The 18,612-nt window shown below is 42.2% G+C and overlaps 1 protein-coding gene across 2 annotated transcripts in view; it reads right to left on the bottom strand.

Annotated features, from left to right (window-relative positions):
• Positions 1–9,986: 9,986 nt before the first annotated feature.
• IRF4 (interferon regulatory factor 4) overlaps positions 9,987–18,612 on the bottom strand; it is a 110,984-nt gene continuing 102,358 nt past the window's right edge. For both annotated transcript variants that reach the window (XM_075316488.1, XM_075316489.1), the window contains 2 exons: positions 16,681–16,793; positions 9,987–10,136 (listed from right to left, as the gene is read on the bottom strand). In XM_075316488.1, coding sequence (XP_075172603.1) covers positions 9,993–10,136; positions 16,681–16,793 — 257 coding nt within the window. In that variant the 3' untranslated portion in view covers positions 9,987–9,992. The remainder of the gene's footprint in view (positions 10,137–16,680; positions 16,794–18,612) is intronic.

The following is an 18,612-nucleotide window of genomic DNA, read 5'->3' as shown; positions in this document are numbered from 1 at the left end:
AATGGCTGGGTGCAGCTGGTATACTTATCTAGTCAGAAAAAAGAAAGGACAAGTCCTGTGGGATCCACGCCTGGTTCATTTTAATGAATGTGAGCCTGCTCACGTTGGCTGTGGATAGGTGGATGCGCCTGTCTGTGATCCCACCTCCTGCCATGCTAAACACTTGTTCCGACAGAACACTTGCCGCTGGCCAGGCCAACACCTCCAAGGCATAAAGGGCAAGGTCATGCCATTTTTCCAATTCAGAGACCCAGAAGTTAAATGGGGCAAACTCATCACTCAGCACATGGAGACTTGTGGACACATACTCTTCCACTATGTTGTTGAAATGCCGCTGCCTTCTAATACAAGCTATTTCAGATGGTGTTGCTACATGTTTTGGTATGCTGAGGAAGTTTTTCCACATTTCGACCAGGCTAACCCTCCCTTCCAAGGTGGTGCCAATGCCTCAAGTGCATTGGCGACTTCCTCCTCTTCCTTTGCCTTGTGCTTCCACTGAGCCCTCACTGTCAGGTGGGAACACCATCAGAAGTGCGTCTACCAACCGGTGTTTGAATTTCCACATTTTCTGATCACGCTCCAGTGGCATGGCTGTGATTGGCCAGCGCAACATATGAACCAACCTGTATAACCACTGGGACATTGGTGGCGTCACTATTGTGCTTTGACTAGAGTAGCGATAGGACGTGGGATGGCCAGCCTGGAAAAGTAGTGGCGGCTGGGAATCATGTACTGTGGGACAGCCACCACTGGAATGGCAGCATTTCAAAGTCTTTCTCTCGATTGTTTGAGGAGTGGACAGCTGAACGCCTCCATTGGACGTTGTGTAGATGCTCACTGATACTGCTGGTTGTGGTGCTGTCACGTCCTCTGTGTGAAGCCAGGTGACTCTTCTGCTCGGAAGTGGGAGGAAGAGGCCAAGACTGCTGCAGTAGAGGGAGCAGCAGGAGCCTCACATCTTCCCTGGTTTTTCTGGTGTGTACTCTACTGCAGCTCGTGTTTTGCGTTCACATACCTCATCATGAGGGTGGCGCTCATGTTAAGAATATATATGCATCACTTCAGTCTCTAACGGGACTGCAAGAAAACTACCTGTATCTTAAAAAACACTCTTTGCTGACAAGGGTTCCCCAAAAGAGCCTGGTGCACAGTGTCCACACAGACCATTAATTAAAATTACCCCCACAGAGAATTTTTTACTGAGTCCTCTCGCATAACTTTTTTTCAAACTACCCCCACGGTGCTTTTTTTTTTTGAAGAGTAATTTTTAGAACACTTCACATCACATCTAAAGAGTGTACCAGCGTTAACCCATGCACGTCAACATATTTCCCTTTTTATTTTATATGAACACACTGGAGGCATCATTTATTTATCATTTTATTTATTTTTATACCTAAAAAAATTAAAATTCTTAAAAAAATACACAAAATTTTAGAAACCAATTAGGTTATACATGAAAATAAGTTTATTCTCAGGATGGTTAGGTGCTAAAAAGGAAAATATATTTTAGATACATTCAATTTAAGTGAATTCATATTCCTGAGCTTATTACTTACATAGTTAAAAAAAAAATTCACTATGAACCTGTAACCGGCAATTTTGGAGATATAGAAACATTTTTAGGTCACAACTTGTTTCAGTGATTACGAAAAACTAGATGCTTTCATTTCTTCTGTGCATTTCAGAAATGTTTTCTACATTGGGCATAAACTACTCTCCCTTACTTTTAAAGCAATTCACTGAAAAACTTAGAATCCAAAATACATCATTAAAAAAAATGTCCCTGTTTTGTGGTGTACACACCCATATAGCAGCATTCTTAAAAGCAAAGAAGTGGTAGGGATACAAATGTACACTTTTTATACAATTTACACATTTCATTTGCAATGTTAACATTTATAGGATTGTGAGACATCATGAACACAAAAAGTTCAGAACTAATCTGTTATCTAAAATTAAATAATTGATAAATGTATATAAGATTTTTTTCTGTCTACCGCTCAGGTAGTACATTGCCCAATACAACCAAGCCTCAGTCAGATGTCTGTTTTTCATGTACATGTTCTATCCATGTTTTTCACCGATTTAACATATACTCATATAGTCTATAGGAGTGTCCACAAAAAAACAAAAATGGAGACATATCCGATCTTCATCATAGACATGAGTTAAATTAGTCTATTCAAATCAATGGGTCAGTTAAAAAAAATGCAGCACACAGATGTTGTCAGGACCGGGAAGACTGGTGGACCCAGGAGGTGGATCCTCTGGACCGAGCACCCCACCAGGGGCAGAGTACACGGCAGCCGGAGCACTGGCGTGGCCGGAACGGGAACCGTGTCCCACAGGGGACGGGAAGAACACAGTCACTGGGGTCTCGGGGTTCCCGGGCACTGGCGTGGCCGAGTAGAAAAGACAAGCAAGAGTCCAGGTAACGGGACACAGCATAAGGGGACCTGAGCACCTAGCTTTCAAAACTAAGTTTCAAGACACGTTGATCAGGCCCCGCCCACATGGGAAGGCAAGTCTTATATACCCAGCACAGCCCCATGTAATTTCCTGCTTCAGGTGTGCTGGGCCTATAAGACCAGGAGAGTGGGCGCGGCCTGGTCCTATACAGAGGCATTAGTCAGAGTCAGACTCCTGAGACCAGGAGCAGAACACAGGAGAGCACGAGCGGGGGCGGTAGCCATGACCGGTGGACACCTGGACAGGATCAGTGGTCACGGAGCGGTGCCGGGATGGTGCGACCGGGTCAGTGGGTAAGGAGCGGTGCTGAGGCATCGGGAGCGTGACAGATGTTATCTATCTGTCATCCAAGTATTGTCCAGAATTTATTTTTTTTGCATGTAAGAAAAATACTGATGGCATAGATGGTAAAAATGGACACATTAACCAAAAACTTATAAAAAATCATTCTTTTTTTAACTGTGAGATAAATAAAAAAATAGCATCTGAATGAGACCTAAGACTGGCAATATAACAAGTGATCCAAAACCATTTCTGGACTGGCACTTTCATGAGACACTGTACTTTCCCAATGCTCACGGATTTCAAATACTACACAGGCTCATAAAATTCTGTAGGCTTTATATTACCAATCCATAAAACATCCATGAGGCCTAACTCTGAATTTCATGGATAGCAGCATAAATTAATTAAGTCTACAAAAAAATCACTTACCACGGTTTCCAGTTTTATGCAAAAAACGATCACTACATAAAAGAAAAATCTGCTTTATAATATACAGTCGACATAGCTGTATCAGGACTGGATGTATTTTTAAAGGGCACAAATTTAGGATACTTATTATATAATATTTAACTTTTATCAAAGAGGTTGTCCGGGACTTTAACATTGATGACATATTATTAGAATAGGTCATCAAGGTTTGATCAGTGAGGGGCGACCCCAACACCATTGTGGATAAGCTGTTCCCGGTGGGACTACTCAACACACCTCCGATGACGAAATTGTGGCTCAACTGGGAACTCCATATCCACCCCCGATTTATTAGAGTAGGAGGTGGATATACAGTACCCAGCCATGAATACTATGTAGTTCACGGAGCTGTACTTTGCAGCTCTACCACTGAGCAGTTGCAGTTTGTGGCAGCATCGGCAACAGCTGATCGGTGACGGTATCGCGCCTCCACCAATTAGACATTGATGACCTATGTCAGTGATAGCTAACCTATGACACGCGTGTCAGTGGTGACATGCCGGGCCATTTTTGCTGACACATGGCAGGGGCAGGCGGCTGCATCCCGATCTAAAAGACAAGCCGTGGCCGCCGGTAATTTAACTAAAACGGCATGTGCGGCCTCCAAAATGACCAGCCCGAGGGGCGCACATGCAGTTCTAGTTAAATCACCGGCGGCCGCAGCTTATCTTATAGATTGGGATGCAGCCGCCGGTAATTTGTGTTCTGTATCTTTAATCAAGGTCCTGAGTGAGGCGTGCTTACATACAACACAGTACGTAACACACCTTTCTCTAACCCAGGGTTCTCAAACACACGACCCCTGAGGCAGCATGTTGTGGCCTGCAGTCCCCTGACAATTGCGGCCCTATGCAGGGGGCCGCAGCCATCTGTGCTTTACTTCAGATGATTTCCGCCACCACACACAGGAACTTTCTGCAGAGCATTAGCTATGGCAGCCACGAGTCAATAAGAGGCAAGCCAGTGATGTCATTTTATGAGTTCCTCTGCGCAGCAGCGGAAATCATCTGCGGCCCCTGGCACAGGGCCTCGATCGCCAGGTGGCTGTGGGCAGGAAGAAGCAGGAAATTAGAACACCGAGGGAAGGGAGGACAGGTGAGAAGAATCTTTTTTTGTGTGTGTATGTGTGTATGTGCAAACGGCATATTGTGGCATAAATAGGGGAAATTACTACAGGATGTGGCATTGCTGAAAGAAGGGGATAAGGATGGGCAAAAGGATGTACACATTAATACAAGGGTGACAAGATGGACACATTACTACAAGGGTGACAAGATGGGTATATTACTACAGAGGACAAGATGGGCATATTACTACAGGGAACAAGGATAGGCATATTGCTACAGAAGACATGATGGGAACATTACTACGCAGCACAATATGGGCACATTACTACAGAGGACAAGACTGGGCACATTACTATAGAGGACAAGGTTGAGCATATTACTACAGGAGACAAGAAGGGGACACATTACTACAAGGGTGACAATATGGGCACATTACTATAGAAGATAAGGCTAATAATAAGTACATTGCTGCTGGGGACAAGATAGACACATTACTACAGAGGAAAAGGATGGGCACATTATTACAGAGGACAAGGATAAGCACATTACTACAGAAGACAAGAATTGGCACATTACTACAGAGAACAAGGATAAGTGCATTGCTACAGAACTACAGAGGACAAGATGGGCACAATGCTACAGAGGACAAGGATGAGCACATTGCCACAGAGGACTAGATGGGCATATTACTGCAGAGGACAAGATGAGCAAATTACTATAGGAGACATGAATGGGCACATTACTACATTGGACAAGGATGGGCACATTACTACGGGTGACAAGATGGGCACATTACTGCAGAGGACAAGATAGGACACATTGCTACAGGGGTGACAAGATGGGCATATTACTGTAAGGGTGACAAGATGGGCTCATTACTACAAGAGTGACAAGGATGAGTACATTGCTACAGGAAACAAGATGGGCACATTACTACAAGGTGACAAGATGGGCACATTACTAAAGGGGACAAGATGGACACATTACTACAGGATGAGGACAAAATGGGCACATGACTACGAGGGACAAGATGAGCACATTACTACAGGATGGGGAAAAGATGGGCACATTACTACATGGGACAAGATGGGCACATTACTACAGAGGACAAGGATGAGCACATTGCTACAGGAGACAAGATGGGCACATTACTACAAGGGTGACAAGATGGGCACATTATTACAAAAGACAAGGATGAGCACATTGCTACAGGGGACAAGATGGACACATTACTACAGAGGACAAAATGGGCACTTTAATGCAGAGGACAAGCATGAGCACATTACTACAGAGGACATGGATGAGCATTATGCTGCAGGGGACAAGATGGGCACATTACTACAGAGGACAAGAATGGGCACACTACTACAGAGGCCAAGGATAAGCACATTGCTACAGGAGAAAAGATGAATTGGTCGGTGGCTGACCCCCACCTTGCTATGCACCCCAATTTGGGATGTATTCCAGCTGTCTAGATTTTGGCGGTTGGTGGATGTTCACATTCAGTCATCAGGCCCTGTCCACAGGCTATTTACTTCATTCAGCATTTGCTTGGGCCTGTCCCACCCACAGCCATGACTCAGTCATGGGTAGGGGATTGAAAAAGACCAAGTAAGTGCTGCTAAGAGCAGTTCTACTATTTCATATGTGAGGCCGTATGGCACATTTTATAAAAATATTTTAGTGTAGGACTGCCCCAAAGAGATTTGCCGTGACGTGGCGGGGTAGCTCAAGAAATTGCAATTTTTTTGCCAAAAATTTCAAATTTTTATAAGTAGTTTGGAATTTTTAGGCTGAATTGCACATTTAGTGCTGGCTTTTTGTTTTTCTTCAGGAGAAAAGATGGGCACATTATTACAGAGGATAAGATGGGTACATTACTACAGGGGACAAGGATGGGCACATTACTAAAGGGGACAAGGATGGGCACATTACTACAGGGGACAAGGACAGACACATTACTATAGAGGACAAGGATGAGCACATTGCTGCAGGGAACAAGATAAAGACATTACTACAGAGGACAAGGATGGTCACGGTACTACAGAGGACAAGAATAAGCACATTACTACAGGAGAACTACAGAGGACAAGGTGGGCACAATACTACAGAGGACAAGAATAGGTATATTAGTACAAGGTGACAAGATGGGCACATTACTACAGAGGACAATGATGAGCACATTGCTACAAGGGTGACAAGATGGGCACATTACTACAAGGGTGACAAGATGGGCATATTACTACAGAAGACAAGGATGGACACATTACTACAAGGTGACAAGATGAGCACATTAATACAGAGGACAAGGATGGACACATTACTACAAGGTGACAAGATGGGCACATTACTACAGAAAACAAGGATGGACAGATTACTACAAGGTGACAAGATGGGCACCTTATTACAGAGGACAAGGATGAGCACATTGCTACAGGAAACATGAATGGGCACATTACTACAAGGGTGACTAGATGGGCACATTACTACAGAAAACAAGGATGAGCACATTGCTACAGGGGACAAGATGGACACATTACTACAGAGGAGAAGATGGGCACATTACTACAGAGGACAAGGATGAGCATATCACTACAGGAGAAAAGATGGGCACATCACATTACTACAGAGGATAAGCTGGGCACATTACTACAGGGGACAAGGATGGATGCATTACTACAGGGGAAAAGGATGAGCACATTACTACAGAGGACAAGGATGAGTATATTGCTACAGGAAACATAAATGGGCACATTACAACAAGGGTGACAAGATGGGCACATTACTACAGAAGACAAGAATGAGCACATTGCTACAGGGGACAAGTTGGACACATTACTACAGAGGACAAGATGGGCACATTACTACAGAGGACAAGGATGAGCATATCACTACAGGAGAAAACATGGGCACATCACATTACTACAAAGGATAAGCTGGGCACATTACTACAGGGGACAAGGATGGATGCATTACTACAGGGGAAAAGGATGAGCACATTACTACAAAGGACAAGGATGGGCACATTACTACAGGGGACAAGATGGGCACATTACTGCAGAGGACAAGATTTGACACATTAATACAAGGGTGACAAGATAGGCACATTACTACAAGAGTGGCAATATGGTCCCATTTGTACAAGGGTGACAAGATGGGCACATTACTACAGGGGACAAGATGGACACATTACTACAGAAGACAAGATGGGGACATTACTACAGAGGACAAGATGGGCACATTATCATGACTGCTTTGTGGAAGGGGGAGAGACGATAATGACTGCTAGATTGGAGGGGGAGAAGAAATAATGATTATCTCCTCTTACCCTCTCCCCAGCAGTTATTATCTCCTCTCCCCCTCCCCTCCAACAGTCATTATCAGACAACCTTTTGTTATTAGAGCTACAAAGATCACAAAATTATGGATTTTTCGAGAAGTGACACACCACCCGCATTACAGTATGCTCGTTTTGTTTTTTTTTACGAATTTTGACACACCAAGCTCAAAAGGTTAGCCATCACTGAGCTATGCTAAGACATTCGTGGGGGAACATGATGTCTTTTTGAATACTACATTTATATAGCTTATGGTTGGTTTCTTTTATGCAATAAAAACACTAGATTGTTTAATATAATTTGGTTGTCTTGGTGTGTGAAGTTGTTTTATAGGGCAACTTAGGTGCAATTTTGGGGTACATTGGAGCTAAGAGGCAGTGGGCATGATTGATCCATAACCTATACCTTTCTAGTTTAATGATATTGGCATTGCATCCAATAACTTATTTATTTGCCATATACTTAAGGCAGCATAGGGCTTCAATCTATATAGTTATTCATTGACATCATATAAACTAAAGCAAATGTACTGACAGCATATTTTTTTAACAGAAAATGTTATCAAAATGTGTTTGTTATAGCATATACTTTATTATTAGTACATGTATTGGGAATGGCTGATGTGTGAGATATTATATCCCAAAGCTATACATCTGTGAGATGTGTATTCCTAAAGCTAGCAGGGTAATTTCCCCAATTTCAAAAACAAGCATCAACTTCACCATCTACCCATGCATGCACACCTGCTTTGGAAAAATCCATTGCAAAAGTGCATAAAATGACAAAAAGTGATATAAAAGCCTCATTTCCTTCAGAGTTGTTCCAGTGCTTCTTATTCACAGACACACACACACACACACACACACACACACACACACATACACACACACACACACACACATATATATATATATCTATATATCTATGTACAGTGTATATATATATATATATATATATATATATATATATACGGTGTATATATTCTGTTGATCTACTAAAGGATTTCATTATTTTACATTAGCTTGAAATCCTCAAGATCAAAGAAAGATTGTTCTTTTGTCTGTGAATTAAGATATCTATTTAGATCCATTACGATATAAAGCGACCTATACCCCATATGTTCCAAAAACTAATTTTGAACAAGCCAGTTTCATATGTCAGTATTATTTCTTATATGTGGAAAACAGTCCATTGTTTTTTCATTGTTCTGGATCAGTTTTTGATCCATGTGTCGTTTTTATAGTCGTCCTTGTTGCATCAGTTTTTCTAATACGAGTAAAAAACAAAAGATCTTTTCCTACTCCATGAAATGCAGATGGCATGCGTGTGTTATCTGTTTTTTGTCACCAGCTATTGATTTACATTGACAAGTTCTACCACAACATCAAAGTAGTAAGTGTCCTTTTTTTGTGATCAATCAGTCCGCAAAAAAGGCATACTATTGTAATGGAGCCATGATCTACTGTACCTGAAATAATAAGCATATGCACCTGAAAAACTGAAGAGAAAGATCCTCAACAGTATGTTCCCACAGGACTGATTACGACAGTTTATGCTGTGGAAATGCTATGGATTGGCCACAGATTTTAATCCGCAGTGGAAAACCACAGCATAAGTTGACCTGCTGCAACTTGGAAATCCACAATGTGGATCGATAAAGCTTCAGATTCCATACGCAGTGTTAATGGCAAAAGTTTCATCCACAAAGCTGGATTTTTCAAAAGAAAATCAGATACAAATTTTCTTCGTGGCAATATACCCTAAAATGTCACAAATCCAAGAACAGTTTTAGATGCACAAAATATAAATTTCATAAAAATAGACATTATGTTATTGGAATGAATATAAAGAACAACATACACACATATTTTAGATTTACACTAATAAAAACATCCCTTAAACTCATAATACAAAAAGTCTTCTGTAATTCATACCTGAGCTGCCATATTTCAGCAATACATAGTTCAGCATAAGAAGGGAGTTCAGCCAGATCATTTTCATTTATTTTTAATATGTTATTTATATACTTAAGTTCCTGATCGGTGGTTGTACAGACCTTGAGTTTGACACCAACTGCTAAAAACACTCTTCTGATGCGCTCACTTCTGCAAACAGCAGGCTCAATGGTGAGTCTATGAGCCCATACTCCACTCCACTGCTCTGAGTAAATTCCCGCAAGAGCTTATTTCTGCTATTTTCCGACGTAAGCACATCAGAGCAGTGTTTTATGTGATCAGGACCCTGACCCCCACTGATCAGCAACACGTTTAAGTATGTAAAAATGTAAAAAAACACATAAAAATGAATAAAATGAAAGGTGCCCTTAAAATGGGAAGCAAACTACAAATTCTAGTTCAGCAATTTATTCCTGAAGTGGGATGTGACGAATCGTCCGATGATACTCTTCTGAGCTGCTAATAAGATCTGAATATTCATATCCTCTTAAAAAATGTCCTCCGTTTTGTTCTGCAAATCCAATAAGCTGTCTCGCAAATACAGGCTCAACCTACAAAACAAAATTCACATTGATAATATGTTGGTAATAATTTATTTTCAATACGTCTCAAGTAGACATTAGCAGAACCATGGAAGGTTGGGTCGGCGGGTGCAGCTGGACTTTAGATACAGTTCTGTTTGGGACCTGGACTTGACTTGAACCCCATTGGGCAGTTTGGGTCTCCACCCACATGCAGTCCGCCATAAACAGAATACTTCCAAGGGAGGATGGACGTTGTTTTTCCATATTTTTTTGTGTTTGTTGCACACTACATCCATCCACATTGTTGTTACCCCCAGTGTGATCCATTCAAACACTGCAAGCGGTTCATACTGGGCAGAGAACCGAGCATAGCGATGCTCACGCGAGTGGTTTGCATACGTAAAGCATCCGAACTCTATTTATTTTTTAAAGTTTGTGTATGGTATAAACACCAGACCTCAGGTTCGCTCATCTCTAGTCTCAAGTGCTCGAAGGGATTGTCCACTATTAGGACAACCCCTTTTAATTCGACATTTCCCCAAGGTAAAAAAATAAAGGCTATACTCAACTCCCATACTGGCACCCTTAAAATTGTTCCAAAGCTCGTGGTGCTGAGGCTCACATGGAGTTGTGACTTCACAAGAGCCTCATGTTCTATCAGCACCGGGTTCTCTTTCCTCGCCTTCGGACCAAACGAGCAATCAACAGAATGTGAGCTCAGCCGCAGTGTTCACTTTTTGTTAACAAACTCGTTTGGTCCTAAGGCGGGGAGACAGAAGAAGATACTGATTGGACACGGGGCTGGCGTGATGTCACAGCTTCAAATGAGCCCGAGCATCCTGAGCCGCAGCACAGCTGGAAGAGTGACGGTACAGGAATTGAGTATAAGCTTTATTATTTTACCTGGGGTAAACATGTGGAGTCAGAAGTGGGTGTCCTAGTAGTTAACAATCCCTTTAATTGTCCATTGAATGGATGTTCACAATACCCTTTTGCAATTGAAATATGAACAAAGGCAAGGCCTTCATCCTCCACATGCACACTTCTATTTGTTAAAGACACATTAATATGTAATCATATGAATTAAAGGGAACCTGTCAAGATGATTTTACACTTCAAACTATTTATATGTGCATCAAACAGAAAAAACACTGGATAAAAAAAATGGATTGCAAAATATTCATAAAATGTATTAAATACAAACAAGTATAATATTATAAAGGATCCAGGTGATGACGTGTCAGCAACATGATTGATTATTCATAAATGTTGACATGATCAAAATAATGAAACAAATATATTAATTATAGAAATTCTGTAACTCCACATAAATGTTAACCCCTTAAGGACGAAGCCAGTTTTGTACTTAATGACCAGGCCATTTTTTGCAATTCTGACCAGTGTCACTTTATGAGGTCATAACTCTGGAACGCTTCAACGGATCCCGGTGATTCTGACATTGTTTTTTCGTGACATATTGTACTTCATGATAGTTATAAATTTAGAACGATATTTTTTGCTTTTATTTGTGAAAAAATCGGAAATTTGATGAAAATTTTGAACATTTTGCAATTTTCAAACTTTTAATTTTTATGCCCTTAACCCAGAGAGTTATGTCACACAAAACAGTTAATAAATAACATTTCCCACATGTCTACTTTACATTAGCGCAATTTCTGAAACAAAATGTTTTGGGGTTAGGAAGTTAGAAGGGGTCAAAGTTCATCAGCAATTTCCCATTTTTTCAACAAAATTCACAAAACCATTTTTTTAGGGACCACATCACATTTGAAGTGACTTTGAGAGGCCTAAGTGACAGAAAATACCTAAAAGTGACACCATTCTCAAAACAGCACGCCTCAAAGTACTCAAAACCACATCCAAGAAGTTTATTAACCCTTCAGGTGCTTCACAGGAACTAAAGCAAAGTGGAATGAAAAAAAGCAAAAAATAAAATTTTACCTAAAATGTTGCTCTACCCCAAATTTGTTCACTTTTAGAAGAAATAACACAACAAAATGAACCCCAAAACTTGTTACCCACTTTCTTATGAACGCGCCGATACCCCACATGTGGTCAGAAACCTCTGTTTGGACAAATGGGAGGGCTCGGAACAGAAGGAGCAATATTTGAATTTTGGAAAGCAAATTTGGCTGAAATAGATTGCGGGCACCATGTTGCATTTACATGTCCGCCAAGGTACCTAAACAGCAGAAACCCCTTACAAGTGACACCATTTTGGAAACTAGACCCCTTAAGGCTTCTATCTAGGGGTATAGTGAGCATTTTGGATCCACAGGTACTTCACAGATTTTGATAACGTTATGTTGTCACATTGAAAATTTTCATTTTTTTCTCAAAAATGTTGCTTTAGCATCAATTTTTTCACTTTTTCAAGAGGTAATTCCAAAAATGTGACCCCAATGTTTGTTACCCACTTTTTTATGAGCGCGGTGATACCTCACTTGTGGTCTGAAACCTTTGTTTGGAGAAATGGGAGGGCTTGGAACGGAAGGAGCAATATTTGAATTTTGGAAAGGAAATTTGGCTGAAAAAGATTGCGGGCACCATGTCGCATTTGGAGGACCCCTAAGGTACGTAAACAGCAAAAAAACACCACAAGTGACCCCATATTGGAAACTAGGCCCCTCAAGGAATTTATCTTGATGTTTGGTGAGTACCCTGAACCCCCAGGTGCTTTACAGAAGTTTATAACGTTGAGCCATGAAAATAAAAAAATAAAATTTTACCACAAAATTGTTACTTCAACCAGGTAGCTTTTTTTTTCACAAGGGTAACAGGAAAAAAATCACCATGAAATTTATTGCGCAATTTCTCCTGAGTTTGTTGATATCTTGTATGTGGTGGAAATCAACTGTTTGGGCACACTACAGGGCTCAGAAGAGAAGGAGTGCAATTTGACTGCAAAATTGGCTGGAATCAATAGCGGACGCCATGTTGCATTAGGAGAACCCCTGAGGTGCCTAAGCAGTGGAGGTCCCCCACAAGTGACCCCATTCTGGAAATAAGACCCCTCAAGGCTTTAATCTAGGTGTATATTGAGCATTTTGAATCCACGAATACTTCACAGAATTTGATAAGCTTAGGTTGCCATATTGAAATTTTCATTTTTTTCACAAAAATGTTGATTTAGCGACACATTTTTCACTTTTTCAAGAGGCAACAACAAAACGTGTACCCCACAGGTTGTTATCTAATTTCTTGTGAGCGCAGGGATACCACACATGTGGCCAAAAACCTTTGTTTGGATAAATGGGAGGGCTTGGAATGGAAGGAGCACCATTTGAATTTTGGAAAAGTTGAAGTAAATTGCGCGCACCATGTCACATTAGCAGGGCCCCTTGGGCACCTATACATCAGAAACCCCCCACAAGTGACCTCATTTTGGAAACTGGACCCCTCAAGGATTTTATTCAGGAGTATAGTAAACATTTTGAATCCACAGGTACTTCACAAAACTGTTGCTGTATCAAAAAATTTCTCACTGTTAAGGGGGCTTTACACGCTGCGACATCGCTAATGCGGAGTCGTTAGGGTCACGGAATTGGTGACGCACATCCGGCCGCATTAGCGATGTTGCTGCGTGTGACACCGATGAGCGATTTTGCATCGTTGCAAAAACGTGCAAAATCGCTCATCGGTGACATGGGGGTCCATTCTCGATTATCGTTACTGCAGCAGTAACGATGTAGTTCGTCGCTCCTGCGGCAGCACACATCGCTATGTGTGACGCCGCAGGAACGAGGAAGCTCCCCTTACCTGCCTTTCATGTGACACTAAAGGATGCCTAGCCTTGTATTTAGCCCAAAAAAAAAAAAAAAGAATTAAAATAAATGACGTGGGGTCCCCCCTATTTTTGATAGCCAGCTAGGGTAAAGCAGACAGCTGTAGCCTGCAAACCACAGCTGACAGCTTCATCTTGTCTGGTGATCAATTTGGAGGGCTCCCCAAGCTGTTTTTTTTTTTTAATTATTTATAAATAAATAATTAAAAAAACAAAACAAACGTGGGGTCCCCCCAAATTAGATCACCAGCCAAGGTGAAGCTGACAGCTGGGGTCTGGTATTCTCAGGATGGGAAGAGCCACGGTTATTGGACTCTTCCCAGCCTAAAAATAGCAGGCCGCAGCCGCCCCAGAAGTGGCGCATCCATTAGATGCGCCAATTCTGGCGCTTCGCCCCAGCTCATCCCGCGCCCTGGTGCGTTGGCTAACGGGGTAATGAATGGGGTTGATACCAGGTGTGTAATGTCACCTGGCATCAAGCCCAGCAATTAGTTATGTCACGGCGTCTATCAGATACCCGACATAACTAATTGACAGTAATAAAAAAAAAATTGACAACAAAAAAAAATTTATTTGAAAAAACACTCCCCCAAACATTCCCTGATTGACCAATTTATTGAAAAGAAAAAAAAAAATCCACAATAATCCATTTGTATGTCCCACGTCGCCTCTGGACCTTCTAGAATATGGGGGACACGTTCAGGGAACGTATCCCCCATTTTCTAGGAGGGCAGACCCTCCATTTGAGGAGAGTGGGTGCAAAGAATCTGCACCCACCCTCCCCGGGTCACAGCTGCAGAGTGCGAGCAGCCAGCGTCCTGAACACAGGAAGCTGACAGCTGCGCTCTGCTCATGTGACCGGAGTCTGCAGAGAAGGAGCCGGAGGAGGGGGCCGCGGGGGATCAGCGCTCCGGTATGTATGACACCGGGGGACACCGGGGGACACCAGGGGGGGGTAGGGGGGGACCCGGCGGGGCCTAGGGAGCAGGTTTCTGTCGTATGTGTTATGGCACATACGACAGAAACCATAGGAACAGTGGAAATGCGGCCGGCGCGCTGCTGTGATCGCCGGTGCGCGCGGCCATCTTGGATTTTCGGGAGGGGGTTGGGGGTCGGGGGGGGCACTTTGGGGACACCGGGGGACCGGAGGGAACCGGGAAAAAGATTTATCTCCCATCTGGCATGTTTGATCATGCCAGATGGGAGATAAATCATTTTTTACCGGCGCGGTCATTTACTATAACTTGATGATCGGTATACGGTGTATACCGGTCATCAGGTGAGCGGGGACCGGAAAAACCGGCCCGAATCATGATCTCCAGGGTCTCAGCTACCCCCGGCAGCTGAGACCCCGGAAATTTTCTGACTCTGGGGGGCGCTAGACCCTTTTTTCCGACCGCCGTTAAAAAGCGGCGGATCGGAAAAAGTACCCTTATTTACCGCCGTTAAAAGGCGTATCGGCGGTCGTAAAGGGGTTAAACAGATCTAAAAATGTATGTTTTTTGTTTTTTTTTTTTTTAAATACATAAGAAAATCTATAAGAGGTATGCTGCACAGAGTGACTGACAAGACTAACAGTCAAAATGACACCGATGAGTAAACGGAAACACTCACAGATGAATCAAATGAAAATCATAGCAGGAAAGATATTTGTATAAGATACCAATGATGTCTCCCCACACTCCAACGTTACTCCACTAGTGAGAAATCAGCTTAAACTGCTATGCAAATGAGGCTGAAATGTTAAGATCTGAATCAATTGTCACTCCAGCTCTATTCTCCACCCAGCACCGCCTCCTGCTACTCAACTGACAGCCTCTATACTATGTGACTTCAGACACAAGAGCCATCAGTCAAGCAGGAGGAGGAGGTGCTTAGCAGGGAATAGAGCTGGAGTGACAAAGGCTCCAGAGTTACAATATCATCAGCCTCATTTACATATTAATTCAAATTCTGATTTCTCGATAATGGAGGAACGGATTAGCCATGTAAAGGTATTACTGGACTTGTCTTTGAAAGAGCTACATGCACTTATACTTTGCGGTGTGAAATCCTGTTGACATATGCGTTGAACAAAACACTCTTGAGTGCATAATGTAGTTCCTTCATGCTTTTGTTATGGACCCATAGGCACTGCCACAGTTGATTCCTCAAAAGAAGCTAATCTCTGTACACTGCTTATAAAACACATATAATTTATGTATTATTGACCACTGGCGGCTATGTATTACGGATCCTAACAGGAATCTGTACAATATAGATCTGAAGAACAACATACAACCTTGTACTTCAGGCCTATCCATAATAGCTGAAGAGCTCAAATCTAACATGAAGAAAAATGGCCTACTAAGTCTCAAAGTGGACAAATTCAGCCTAGCAATTGATAGTATTTCTTTATATTTTTTATGCACTACTAAGGTAGTGGCGATTTAGATTTAAAGGGAATCTGGTACCTCACAGTCAATGCACAATCTCTATTGAGGGCCTGGTGTGGGCAGGGACAGCTCTCAGCTCTGCTACACTCAATTCTGAGATATAGTCAGAACAGCTGCACACAGTGTGCTAAGTTAAACATGGTTAGTTTCAGAATATCTTTGCCTACATTATGCTGCTGTCAGATGAAGTAGAAAAAAACCTGGTGATAGATTCCCTTTAAGAGAAATTAAGAGTTAAACATCTAACATCAATCTATGAAATATATCTTTGTAATAGATTAAATGTTATTGCTAGAAAGTAGATATAGTTGTGAAAGAAAAGAACACCTACATGAGCAGTAATCAGTTTCCTTCCTCTTTGAGGGTCTGGAAATTCTTCTCCAAAACACAATACAATCTGGAATCTTGGCACTGGGCGTCCATGGTGAGCAAATGCCTGTAATTCTGATAAATGCACATACTTGTCACCCGACAGGTGGAAACTGCAATGTCTCATTTACTTTACTGATTTCAATTAAAAATAACTTCAACTTTTATATGTTTCTCCAATCCAAAGAGGACTTCATCAGAAAATCTAATACCTCAACCAGGTATCCTCCAACCCTGGGGGCCCAATTCATCAAGATGGCATTGTTCAAGCTGGTCTTGATGAGGAAATGTGTTACAGTCACGCGCTCCTGATTCATGAAGAGGTGTATACCTCTTCATGAATCAGGAATGTCGGACAAGTGGTGTATACCTATGTGTGCGCCTCAACAATATCTTACTCCAGTCCCTTGTGGCGTAGTGAATGATGCCGCTTGTCATGAATTTGATGAGAAACATTCAACAAACCACCACCCCATCTCCACTCAAAAATCACATGAGAACGCCAAAACTCATAAAACTTTTAATGGGGCCCTTTAGTTTCTAATACTCATCTCTGTCTCTCAGAAAAGCTTTGACACTAATGATCAAAGCCTCCCTACATGAAACTTTCAAAGACTCTCTGCACACAAGCTTTTCATGAGAGGAATATGTCTTTTATTTGGCAAAAAATGTCATGTATGCTACTATATGGTCATATAGTGGCTTGTGCTGCCCATAGGGTTTCATTGTTTAGAAAGGGAAAAAAAAGATCCTGCATAGTATATATGTTATGCTGTGACCCTATGTATATGAAAGGACAGTCTTCTGCACTTTTTATGCAGCTAAAAAACATTCCCGAAATATACAACACAAACAAAGGCCAAAAATTCATTTTTTAGGGGGGTAAAAAGAGTCATTTGGATTCTTTTGGTGTATATATTGGGATATTTTCCTGGTGTATACACTAATCAGAGGGGCTTAACGGTGTTTGCAAAGAGCCTTTTTATACATTTTAATGGTCGAGTTTACCATCAAAGCCTTTTTTATTGTGCCGATGCAGCTGAAAAACAGGCTTGCATTGATCTGCTCTATCCTTCAAGCCACACAGCCAACCCCTCTTCACCTCATGCAGGCTACAACTCAAAAATATCTCCCGGATCCGTGCTTTCCTTAGCCAAGATTCAGCAAAAACACTAGTGCATGCCCTCATCATCTCCCACCTCGACTACTGCAACCTCCTGCTCTCTGGCCTCCCTTCCAACACTCTTGTACCCCTCCAATCTATCCTAAATTCTGCGGCCCGCTTAATCCACCTCTCCCCTCGCTATTCCCCAGCTATTCCCCAGCCTCGCCACTCTGCCAATCCCTTTACTGGCTTCCCATCGCTCAACAACTCCAGTTCAAAAATTAACCATGACATACAAAGCCATCCACAACCTGTCTCCTCCTTACATCTGTGACCTAGTCTCCCGGTACCTACCCGCACGCAACCTCAGATCCTCACAAGATCTGCTTCTCTACTCCTCTCTTATCTCCTCTTCCCACAATCGCGTACAAAATTTCTCCCGTGCCTCCCCCATACTCTGGAACGCTCTACCACAGCATATCAGACTCTCCCCTACCGTGGAAAGCTTCAAGAGGAACCTCAAGACCCATCTCTTCCAACAAGCCTACAACCTACAATAACCCTCAGTCCAGTACACCACTGCGCAACCAGCTCTGTCCTTACCTATTGTACCATCACCCATTCCCTATAGACTGTGAGCCCTCGCGGGCAGGGTCCTCTCTCCTCCTATACCAGTCTGTTATGTACTGTTAATGATTGTTGTATGTATATCCTCTTTCACTGTAAAGCGCCATGGAATGAATGGCGCTATAAAAATAAATAATAATAATAATCTGTTGATCTAACTAT

Source organism: Anomaloglossus baeobatrachus, chromosome 6 (genome assembly GCF_048569485.1).
Source record: "Anomaloglossus baeobatrachus isolate aAnoBae1 chromosome 6, aAnoBae1.hap1, whole genome shotgun sequence".
In the NCBI taxonomy this organism is placed as follows: Eukaryota; Metazoa; Chordata; class Amphibia; order Anura; family Aromobatidae; genus Anomaloglossus; species Anomaloglossus baeobatrachus.
The sequence above is the reverse complement of the archived record's forward strand: the minus strand, read 5'-3'. Positions and strand labels throughout refer to the sequence as shown.